At 58.2% G+C, this 11549-nt stretch overlaps 1 protein-coding gene across 1 annotated transcript; it reads right to left on the bottom strand.

The window, feature by feature from the left end:
- Nucleotides 1-1599: 1599 nt before the first annotated feature.
- Nucleotides 1600-6521, bottom strand: Npbwr2 (neuropeptides B and W receptor 2). Its single transcript, XM_048810574.1, has one exon. The coding sequence runs from the start codon at nucleotides 3623-3625 to the stop codon at nucleotides 2624-2626; it is 1002 nt and encodes a 333-aa protein (XP_048666531.1). The 5' UTR covers nucleotides 3626-6521; the 3' UTR covers nucleotides 1600-2623.
- Nucleotides 6522-11549: the final 5028 nt, after the last annotated feature.

Below are 11549 nucleotides of genomic sequence, written 5' to 3'. Positions count from 1 at the left end.
CCCCCCCCCCCCCCCCCCCGGGGTGAGGCTCTCCCTGGGACCAAGAGCCAGAATGTGGGGATTTGGAGGAGTGAGCTGTTCAGGGTGGCCCCCCTACCCAATAGTAGGAGTCTCTGGTGGGAGGAATAGGGCTGGCTTGGGCAGGACCCTGGGAAGTCTGTCTTTGGTATCACTGGGCCCTGGCTGTGTCTATCTCTTGGTCCCCATGGTGCTCCCAAGGAGCTGAGGAGGGAAGGGGAGGCAGCTCCCTTTGTTGGGCTGTGGATGGGGGCAGGAGCCATAAACAAAATGTGATGGGGCCTGTTCTTCTACGTGGCCCTCCCCAAGCCTGGCAGCTCTCCAGGGCGCCTGCCTCCTGCTCTTCGCACCCACTCACCCTCTCCTCCAGGCTCATTATTCAGTGCTGTGCTCCTGGTTCTGCTGCCACAGCAAGATGCAGCCTCCGCCTGGCTCCTGAGGAGTTCTCAGGCCTAGGAACAGCGTGCTTGAAGTGGTAATTAGGCTGTTTGCGAGGTGTGACAGCCCAGGCACAGCTCGTTCTCTCTGTGGAGTGGTGGGTGTGGATGGTGGTTAAGAAACACCCTCAGCCCCTCAAGATGAGGGGCTGGAGCTGCTTAGGCTGAGAGCAGTGACTCTTCACTAGGCCTCAGTTGCCCCACGGGTGGCTGGGAGCCGAGGAAGCTGGCATCTCTGTCTCCGTCGGTGTCTGTTCCCACGGTGGTGACGGTGCTCCACTGCGCATGCGGGCATGTCAATCATTTAAGGAGTGTTCAGCTAAACACTGTAACATGAGGTTTCTTCATCTTAACCTTACCCTAGCCATCCTATCCCCCTTCAAGACTGAGGCAAGGTGTGCAGCATTCAGTTTCAGACCCGGGAAGTCTTTAGTGCTGTCCTAACTCTTCCAGGCACTATCGGAGGAAGGCATGGCTCCCCAAAGGGGACACCCCCCACCCTGAGCAGGAGCAATTGTCTCGTGGGAGCTGATGGCTCCCGCACAGGACCGCAGGTCTGATAAGATACACGTCCTGAGCAGCAAGCAGAAATTGATCAGGACTTCTCTGGAGCCATCTTGGCAAATCAGAACTGAAATCACTATGGGCCAGACCGCAGCCTGTCCAGGACTGCTTAATCACGCAGGCCTCTTGCCCTGACCCCAGTTCTTCCTCCATTTACATCTAAAGCTTCTGTCAGCATCTGTTAGACAGGCTTGGGATGCTGGATCTCACTTTGCCTTCCCGATGTGACCACAGTGATTAAAATCTCCTGCTTTTCACCATGACCTTTTCTGTTTGGTTTTTGGGTGAGTGGCCAAAATCAGACAGGCCTGTAGCCCAGGACCCCAGGAACATTCCTGTCTAGTATACAGCATATGGCAGAGACGGTGACAAGTGACTTCTGAGAAGACTTCAGAGATGTCCAGGCTTCCTATTGGAGTTCTAGGATCAACTCCCTGGGGGACTGGGGCCGGCTTGGAGGCCCTCAGTCTGTGGAGGGTCCATGCATATCCTCAGCCCCTATGCAGCCTCCAGAGGACCTGAGTCCACCGCGTCCCGACTGGACAAGGGAGACAGAGCCAGAACCACCCAGAGAGGCCACTCCTGCTTCCTGACAGCGAGCAGCAAAAACAACATTGATTTTTTTTTTTTTTGTAGCTCTGGGTTTTGCAGAAACAGCAATAGGTCTCACATACAATGTTGGGCTAGGGAAGATGCCAGGTAGAGATTACAGTTAAGTTGTTTGGGGCTCATGGAGGCAGGGAGGGGACAGTGAGGTGGGCTGGCACTGTTCTGGACTTAGGTCCAGTGGGGGAGGGGGCACCTTCTCTGGGGTGCCTCGGAAGTGGTGAGGGCTGAAACCTACCGCACGATGCTCTATGCCGTAAGGCCAAGAGCCACGGTGCTCAGAGTGACTAGTCTTTGGGCAGTCATGGCGTCTGGACCCCTGAACTGTGTGTGCATCCCTACCCTGGAGGGAGATCCAGCACCCAGCTCTGGACCCAGGCCCACCCAGGAGAAGGGAGTTTTGGATACCTGCTCCTCCAAGGGCATACAGCCTCTAGACTGTGGGGGTCCAGAGGTCATGGTGCTGCAGCAGGTCACCGGGGCCTCCAGAGGGCATGGGCCTCCTGGTGGATGTCCCTGGGCTTCAGGCCAAGGTGGATTTTTGTGGCTTCCTTTGATGTCCTTGTCCTCAGCCTTGGCAGCAACACTTGGCTCTGCTGCCCGAGGTGCCCACAGTATGGTCACATCATAGTCCCATTGGGGTGGAGCCTACGAGAACACAGTGCTGGATCCAGGACAAACTCATAGTTCAGGGTCCTTCCCCTGCCGATTGCTGTTCTCAGGTTCCTGGGTTCCAGAGAGGACATGGATGGGACCATCTGGGGGCCATCTGCTGGTCCCTCCTTTGTGTGTGACCAGGCTTGGGTGCCTTCTGCTGGGACCGGAGTCTCTGCTTCTGTCCATGCAGGGCTGTCCAGAAGCATGGTCTTTCTGTGGTTGTCTGTGCAGGGTTGATGTCTTCTGTATGGAGAGCACAGGGGCATGATGGGAACAGTATGGACACCCCTGGCTGGGGTGCTGCATCTGGGAGGAGACGGAAGGGCTGGGCACCAAGGCCCTCAGCACAGGAATGTGGTACGGAAATTCTTGCGGAAGCCATGGTCCAGGAAGGCATACAAGAAGGGATTGAGGCATGAGTTGGCGTAGCTGAGGCTGGTGATGGCGTAGGAGATGCCGATGACCACGGATGTCTGGGGCATGTCGGTGGTCAGGGCCACCACGGAGGCCAGGTGGAAGGGCGTCCAGCAGAGGAGGCAAACAGCCAGCACAGTGAGGACCCGGGCAGTCACTTTCCGCTTGGCCTTGCCCAGAGCCTTGGTGCCAGAGCGGAGTCTCACGGCCCGCAGCCTGCGCAGCAGGTCCACGTAGAGCCCACAGATGGTGCACACAGGCAGCACGAAGCCCAGCACCAAGGTGTAGATGCGACTGGCCTGGAACCAGGCCCGCTCTGGCTTTGGGAAGCTCAGCCCACAGCTGGGCACCTGCAGCTCATTGCTGTATACGCCAGCAAAGGAGAAGAAGGGCAGAACCATGACAGTGACAGCGACCCAGACACACAGGCTGGCAACCTTTGCCACCCGCGGGGTGCACCGGGGCACGCGGCGGGACCGCACGGTGGCCAGTACCACCAGGTAGCGGTCCACGCTCATCAGGGCCAGAAAGTAGATGCTGGAGAAGATGTTGCAGTGGTCGATGGCCAGCACGAGCTTGCAGAGCAGCTCCCCGAACGGCCAGCGTTGCAGCAGGTGCTCTGCGATGTTGGCAGGCAGCACCAGCACGAAGAGCCCGTCTGCGACGGCCAGGTTCAGGACAAGCACGTTGGTCACGGTCTTCATCTTGGGTGCCCTCAGGATCACCAGGATGACTGTCGCATTGCCGGCTATCCCCACGACACAGATCACGGTGTACACCGCTGGCAGCAGCACGTAGAGTGCCCATAGCGGCTGGGGGAAAGTGGTGTTGGGCTGGGTGCCGTTGTCCTGGGAGAGGCTGGTGCCCACTGTGGCAGCAGAGAAGGAACTCCCACTGCCATTGACCTCTGTGTGCCTGGCTGACTGCATTGTCTTGGGGCTGGAGGCAGGTTCTGGGCAGGGGTCTCCTTGGGCTGGATTCTGGGAAATAAATAGCCAGAAACTTTGGGTTCTGGCCACCAGAACAGTGGCCACCTCAAGTTCTCTGGCAGAGGGTGCCACCACTCCACCAGGTCAAGAACACTTGGGAGTCATTCTGTCCATCCTGGTCCTGAGGCAGGCAAGAACCTATTGGGTGAGGGGTCTCCTCTGGGATGGCAGGCACATTGGGCAGCTCAGCAACCTTCCCTAGACCCTGCTCCTGCTCTGCGAGGTCAGCCCCACCACCCTCTTGGGAGGCAGATGCTTGGAGCTGTTCCCAGCAGCCCCCCACTCTGCCCAAGCACAGTCCACAATTAGAGTGGTCAGGACTGTTGTCCTTTGGCAAATGCACTTCCCAGGGGCATCCCTAGCTGCCTTCAAACCCCAAGTACCAAAGTATCAGAACAAAGCACTTTCCTGCAGAAGTTCCCAGCCTGCACCCTCTCTTCCTCCCTACCACTACTGCAGACCCTGCCAGACTTCTCTCCACTCACCTGTCAGGTGCCTGGGGCCAGAAGTTGGTGACCTTCAGGCTCTGAGTGGCAGCAGAGCTCAGATAGCCTTGGGAGGGAGAAGGGAGGTGGTTGTCCCCTGACAGACTTCCGGCAGGGGTCCTGGTCAGCCCTCACCAGCTGGGAGGGGGATTCCAGGACCTGCCTGCTTGCTGCCGGTTTCCTAGCTAGGCTCTCCTCCCTGTGGCAATGCTGATGCGCAGGCAGGGAGGGAGGGAGGCGGGTCTCTCTTGCTGACGCTGTGAGCCCCAGGAGGCAGCCCCCCCACAGTGCCGTGGTGCCTTGCAATCAACCCATCCAGGGCCTCCTTGGCGCTCACTCAGCTAGGGACTCCCAAGGGGCTAGCTAAGCAGCATGTGCGTCTGAGTCTGTGCGTGCAAGTGTGTGTTGGGAGGGTGGGCCATGCAGGGGCCTCTGGCATTGAGAGCATCTGTGGGTCACCATGGGCCTGGAAAGCCTTACCTGTGTACATGGGTGTCTTATGCCTGATCCTGGGTGTGCATGACATGTGGCACATGCATGTGGGTCCCTGTCATGTGCACAGGGGTTTCTGTGGGTGACTCTACACTGTGTCCGAGGGGGTCTGAGTGTCTTTGGCCTAATGTAGGGTCTGGGGACCATATGTCCTCATGTTGAAACCTGTTGGCTGCAGGCAACACAGCTTCTTTGTGTCTTTTATGTATGGAGCAGAAGCTGGCAGGCCCTGAGATGGTGGAAAGGAGGTCTGCTTCCCTGCCGGCTCCTGTCCACTCACTGGCTCAGTGGCTCATGCAGCGGTGGCAAGTGTGGCACTCTCTCTGGGCTGATCCTTAGGTCCTTCCCTTCTCCCCACCTTTGGCTCCTGGAGCTAGATGTGCCCAGACTCACTCAGCCTAGTGGTGAACAGCAGGGCACTCTGGCAGAGCAGGCTTGGGTGGTAGCCTCAGGAGGTTCCTCAGTGTGGCTGGCTGCAGGAGGCCTGTGGCTGCCCATCAGAGTAGTGTCCACTGCCCTCTGGGTTGCAGCTCATGGTTTCTTCTGCAAGTCGCTCCATCGTTTCTGCTTGTGCTGTGTCCCCTTGTGGTCTGGACAGGAGCCTGGGAAGTAGCCCTGAGTGCCTGGAAGTTGCAAGGCCAGAGGCCATGTCCACAGGCGCTGCAGATGGGCCCCTAGCTCCCTGCCACGTGCCATGTGGAAATGGAGTCCAAAGGGGTCCTGGCTGGCAGCAGGGCCCGGGGCTGGGCCCAGAGGGATCATCCCCAGGAAAAGCCTAAAGACCATGATTTTGGGGTATTAGGTGGTCTGTTCAAAGCTCCTGAAAACCAGAGACAGGACCAGAGAAAGGGGCAGCCTGTAAGTGGTGGCCGTGTCCTCCTTGGCTGTGGGGCACAGGCATTGCCAAGGGCATGGGCTTGGCCAGGCACTGAGGGTCTTGGCTGGGGTGAGGGATTGACCCCACCTCAGCGCAACGGAGGCATGCATGGTGGGGGCACGTGCTCTCCCGGAGTGGGGCTGACCATGCTGGTCCCCCCCAGCATCAGAGCCAGTGTTGCCTTGAGCACCAGCCTGGGTGGACTTCTGGGCACCCTCTTGCTCCTGGTCTCTCTGCACACACCAGAGGCACTGTTCTTTCTCCAGAGCTGCTGCTCTAGACTGCCTGCCCCCCAGCCCCACAGGGGAATAGCCTTCTACCAGAGGGCAGTTCTTAGGGTTCAGACTCCCACCATGCCCCTGCTTCGTCTAACGCAGTCCTACTCGAGTTTGGCTCAGCCAGAGCCCCTTCCACACCCTCTCTCTGCCTTCCAACGTGTCCTAGTCAGACCCTCACCAAGGCCATCACATCCAAATCGGGGGGACAATGGGAAGGACAGGCATGGGGAGGGAGCTGATGGGAAGGAAGAAGGGGGTTGGGAGGGAGGTGCTCTGCACATTCCATAATATAATAGGGTTTATTATTCTATAATGCTGTGCCTCGCCTCGAGCTACTCCATTCTCAGTGCAAATGCTAAGGCAGAATGGCCTGTGACTTGTTTGGCTATCAGATGACCACCAGACTTTGGACATGCCTGTGACTTGTTTGGCTATCAGATGACCACCAGAAGTTGGACATGCAGAAGTCATGGGAAGAGAAACTCCCATGCTCAGCACAAGCACAAGCACAAGGCACAAACCAATAGATAAATCAATCACACTAGAAAAAAGTGACCACTTGAACTTGCAGAATGAAAACAGAAGCACAAGCTGGGTGCGGTGGCCAAGCCGGTAATCCCTGTGGCTTGGGAGGCTGAGGCAGGAGGATCGTGAGTTCAAAACCAGCCTCAGCAACTTAGTGAGGCACTTGGCAACTCAGTGAGACCCCATCTCTAAGTAAAATATAAAAAAGATCTGGGGATATGGCTCAGTGGTTAAGGGCCCCTGGGTTCAATCCCTGGTACCAACCCCCCCCCCCCAAAAAAAAAAACAACCCAGAAGCAACTGCATGCAGGGGTGTACCAACCCAGAGCACAGAAACCAGGTATCCTGGTGAGTTTGTGGGTCTCGCCGGGTGTGATCCTCACCTGAAACACCAGAAAGGAGAGGTGCCCTGGTAGTGGCACAAGCCCTGCCAGACCACCCAGTGGTAAGAAACGCCCCTGCTGCGTGACACTCTACATCTGGGTTGGTTCAGCATCTTTCTGACCACCGCAGTGGCTCTTCTGCATTTGATCTTCTCTCTGGGTGCAGCCTTCTACACCCTAGGGCCACCTTGACCCTGTCTTAGCCTTTCCCTAACCTGCATCACTGTGTCAGGTGTGGTGTGTCTTGAGTGTCATAGATATTAGTAATTAGTGTTGATTGTCCAACTGAAGGCCATGAAGTAACCCAGGAATACTCAGTGAATTTCAGAGTGGGAAAGTGGTACAGCCTGTGACTTTACTGTGATTCAATGAAGCTGACACCGTGGAAAGGCACAAATGTCTGGTTTGTATTAATGGCAGCATGCTCACAGGAGGAGGGGTGGGATTGAGGGGCAGAACGGGTTTGGGAGGCCCAGGGGTGCCGGGGGTGAGTGCTAGGCACTCAGGCCCATTGGGCTGGGGAGGCCCAGGGTCCCAGGGAGGCGCTGTAAGTGCTGGTCATCTGGCCTGAGGCCATGTGTGCAGGGCTCCAGCTGCCTCCTCCCCTTCCAAGAGCTCCAGGGCCACTCTGTCCCTCGGCTCCTACCCTGAGGCGCAGGGAACAGCTTTCTTCTGGGTGGGGCAATTAGAGGTCAGGGGTGGAGGCAGCCCTGTGCTAGGTCCATGGGTGGGGTGAGGCAAGGCGGGGTATGTCTAGGTGTTGGGGGTGGAGGGAGGGGACAGGGCCGGTGGCCTGCACTGGGGTGTTGTGTGTGGGGTTTTCACAGCGGCCAGGAGGAGAAGCAGCCTAGGTTTAGGACCAGCCACAGCAAGACCTGGAGAAGGTGCGGAGGCGGTGCCCGGGGGGAAGTGGGGAGTCCAAGGGAGGTGGAGCCCCCTGCCTGGTGTTCAGCTCAGGGGTTCTGGGGGCAGGTAGCTGAGCAGGCTGGGGATGGCAGACAAGTGACAGGTCAGGAGGGAGGGGGGTTGGCCTAGGAGGACACCAAGACCTCCCCGTAGCCCCTGAGTCTCCTCTGGTGAGCGGGGAGAGAAGATTTGACTCCCCTTGCCACCCTGCAGGGCCATGTAGGTGGCAGATCCCCAGCTCAGAGAACTTGGCTGCGAAACTGTGACTCAAATGCACAAACAGGAAGGAGCTGATTGCTCCCCAGGGCCCAGGCCCATCTTAGCCTCGCTACTGGGATTGTAGAAGTCAGTCACTGAAGTGCTCCCAGTCCCTGCCCCCAGAGGCCCCATCCAAACAGAAGCGGTGGGAGGTAGTACGCCCACAGCTCCAGGGGCCATCTTCCACAGCTGCTTGGCAGGAGCCCAGGCCCCAAACCCAAACAGACCCTGGGGCAGCTGTCCTTGCCCAGGGATTCCCAGCAGCTTCCAAACTTGCCCGGTGCTCAGTCCCAGGGGGCTTCACCAAGGGCTCTGTGTCCTTCCTGGGGCATGTCTCTGAGGGTCTTAGTGCACAGGAAGGGGTGGTAAGCACTGCTGAAGATGTAGAGTCCTCCTTGGATAGGAGGGGTCTGGGGGGTCTCACTGTCCCTAGCTGGGGGGCAGTTGTAGTCACTTGTCAGTGGAAGCCAAATGGGCAGGGAGTATGCAGGTGCCTTCAAGTATCCAGAGAAAGGGGCTCCCAGGCATGTCAGTGTGTGCAAACACACATGGTACTGGTTCACTGCTCCTGATACTGCAGGGCGGGGAACCCCAAGCTCCCAAGATGGGCCCAGAACATCCAAGAGCCAAAGCTGGACCCCAGCCTCTTTCTGTTTGGTGATTCCTGACAAAGGGCAGGCAGGGCTGATTTGTGCTTGATGCCCCAAGGCTCTCACTCCCTCACTAGTTCCTATAGAGCTCTGACCCTGCAGGCAGTCCCCATAGGCTCATGCCCTCACTTGGCTGGATTGTGGTCCTGGGTGTATGGGCAATGCTCTGGGGTGCTCCAGTAGCCAGACCGGTGGACTTTAGACTAGGCTATACGTGGGCTGATGACTTGGGATTGAGAAGGCTGGGGAGGCTTGCCGGTCTCTGGTACCCCCAGGATAGGGAGAACCGACATGGCTTGGTGGCTGAAGGGCAGGTGTGACGGGCTCCATAGGGTTAGGGAGCTCTTGGCCTCATCCATTTCCTCTGCTCTCCACTTGCTTGGCCCCAACCTCCAGCTCAAAGGGCAGACACTGACCTGAGCCTGTGCAGGAGCTTCAGCTGCCTGGGAGGACAATGGATGCCACTGTCCCAAACAGCATGCACACCTGTACACGTCACCCTCCTGCACACCATGTTTGCATGAACTTCTCCAGATCAACTGGAACAGAGAAAGGTCTGTTTCCCTGGATGCTGAGAGCCACGGCCGAGTCTGTATGGCCCCTGGCATTTTGCCAACAGTATTGATTGACAGGCAAGGCATCACTATCCGCCTCTGCCGCAACTTTTGAGTTCTCGCACTATTTTGGAGTTCTCGTGGGGATTTCCGGGGATTCCCCGAGAGTTCCCATTGGTTGGGGAAGTGCAGGAGGAGGGATTTCCGGGAGAGATATTTCCGGCTGGGGGTTCCTGGACGAGCCGCGTGTCGTTCGGGAGGATTCCCCGGGAGCTGTGTGAAGTGTTTTCCTGCAGTTCAAAAATAAAGTTTGTTCCTGCTTCAGTGGCTCGTGATTTGTGCCCAGCCAGACTGCGGCATCTGGACAGGGGCTGGGGTAGGGCAGATGCTGGGCACGGGGGCAGGGCACTGGTGATCCCTGGTCCCACACTTGCTCCCTGCGCCCCACGCACACTGGTTCATGCCTGTGGCCAGGGCAGCTCACTGTGCAGCATATGTCTCCCACCTTTGCTGGCACAGTTGGCTCTGCTTAGGTCCACACTCAGCACTCACCGTACAGTGCCGCCCTCCCAGGGGCACAGCTCCTGCTTGTGTGCCTCATGGACGTGTCCTGAGGTTCTCCCACAGACTCCAAGCCTGGGGACTCCTCTTCCCTGGGAGCCTCTCCCTGACACTGTCCTCTGCGTGTGCCCTGGCTGATGAGCTTTAGGAAGGGTGCTGGGTGGTCAGGAGGGGCCAGCTCCGTTCACTACACATTCTTTTCTGTGGCCCCCGTGGCCCCCATGGCCGCGTCCAGAGGTCCTGCTGTGGTGAAATCTCAGGCCGGCAATGGAGTGGGGGAGATAGGAGGGGACCCACGGGTTTTGAGGATCCTGCAGAACCTGATGCTCGGAAAGGTCTGGGGAGCTGTCATCAGGCTGTTCTGGGGCTGGGCTACTGGGGCAGCTGAGGGAGGGTGTAGGCCAGGGAGGCTGCACACTGACCTCTGCTCAGGGTGGGCATTTTCTGGTACGAGCCAAGACTTGGGGAGGCACTCTTTGCCGGTGAGTACCTCTGCTCCTGTGTACCTCTGTGGCCTGGGTAGCAGACATCAAGGTCCCCACTGTGTGTGAGGCCCTAGGCCTGATTTTGGATGTCTACACTGGGCTGGGACCTGGCTGGTGTAGGGGTGATGCTTCTGTCAAGGGCTTGCTTAAAGGAGACTCTTACCACCCTGGCCAAAGCCGGGGGAGGCACTGAGCCTGGGACTGCAGATACACCAGCTCAGACCCTTTGGGGAGGCAGTGGTGGTCTCTGCTTCCGGAGCTGGAGCGGGGCCTTCGCCTGAGGGACGGGGGTGAAGGGTATGTGAGTGAGGCCTCTGGTCTGGGAAGCAAAGGAACCTGTGGGGGCCTCAGTTTCTTCATTTGTCCTGGTCCTTTTGGCCATGTGCCCCACAGGACACCTGTCTTCTGTGCACCACCCTTCATGGAGTCCTGGTGAGTCCTGGATCCCCCCTGTTCCTTTCCCAGTGTGCTCAGCCCAGGGTCTCAGGGAGGGAGGGACTACTTGTGTATGTCATATGGCGTCTCAGATGGTTTCCCTCCTTCATCTCTAGGGACAGAAGGTGGAGGGAAGTAGTGCCATGTGCTTCCTTGTCCTAGAGGAAGAACTGGCAAAAGCAGGTTTTCTAGGTCTTGAGGTTGCGTAGCAGCACCCAGCTGAAGCTGGGTGGACATAATGTGATGGCCATGTGTGGGCCATGTGTGGGAGCCACCTGGGTGATTCTGGGCTGTTGCTGTGGTGCTAGTGAAGTGTGGCACAGGTGTGCCTGGTGCAGGTGAGGTGTGGCGCAGGTGAGGTGTGGCACAGGTGTGCCTGGTGCAGGTGAGGTGTGGCACAGGCGAGGAGTGGTGCAGGTGAGGTATGACACAGTTGCGCCTGGTGCAGGTGAGCTGTGGCACAGGTGAAGAGTGGTGCAGATGCAGGTAGTGTTGTCACATGCTTGCTGGTCCTAGAGCCACAGGACATCGGCTTAGCTTCCCGGGAGCTGGCACAGCAGCTGGCCCTGGTTCCAGCCTGGCTCCCTGGAGATACTGAGCCTGTGGCTACCCCGGGGAAGGGTGTGTCATTCCACCAGAGGACAGGTTGTGTACCACCAGATGACCTTTCCTGTCTGTGGATACTGTCACACCTCTGCCTCTCAGTGGAGGTGAGCAGAACCCTCCCAGACTCAGGACACTGGAGACGTGGGCAGAGCTCTTTGCCCCTCCACCCCACACACTGTGTGTGCCCCGAGGGCAGGTGGAGTGTGCAGTACTGCTGTGGTCTGCCAGCCATGGCTCTGCTGTGGCAACGTGAAGAGCCTGATGGACTCATGCTGGTCAGGGTGCTGTCACGGTCTGCCCTGTGGGGCAGACCAGGTGGTGGTCAGGAGTACAGGTGTCATACCAGCTTTCTCCTTGCTGTGTTCCTGG

This window comes from Marmota marmota, unplaced genomic scaffold (assembly GCF_001458135.2).
Source record: "Marmota marmota marmota unplaced genomic scaffold, marMar, whole genome shotgun sequence".
NCBI classification, from domain to species: domain Eukaryota; kingdom Metazoa; phylum Chordata; class Mammalia; order Rodentia; family Sciuridae; genus Marmota; species Marmota marmota.
Note: the sequence above shows the minus strand (reverse complement) of the source record. Positions and strands in the feature narration are given on the sequence as shown.

Bases quoted from the DNA above. Each gene is read 5' to 3' on its own strand.
- Npbwr2 (XM_048810574.1), bottom strand. From the start codon at position 3,625: ATGCAGTCAGCCAGGCACACAGAGGTCAATGGCAGTGGGAGTTCCTTC.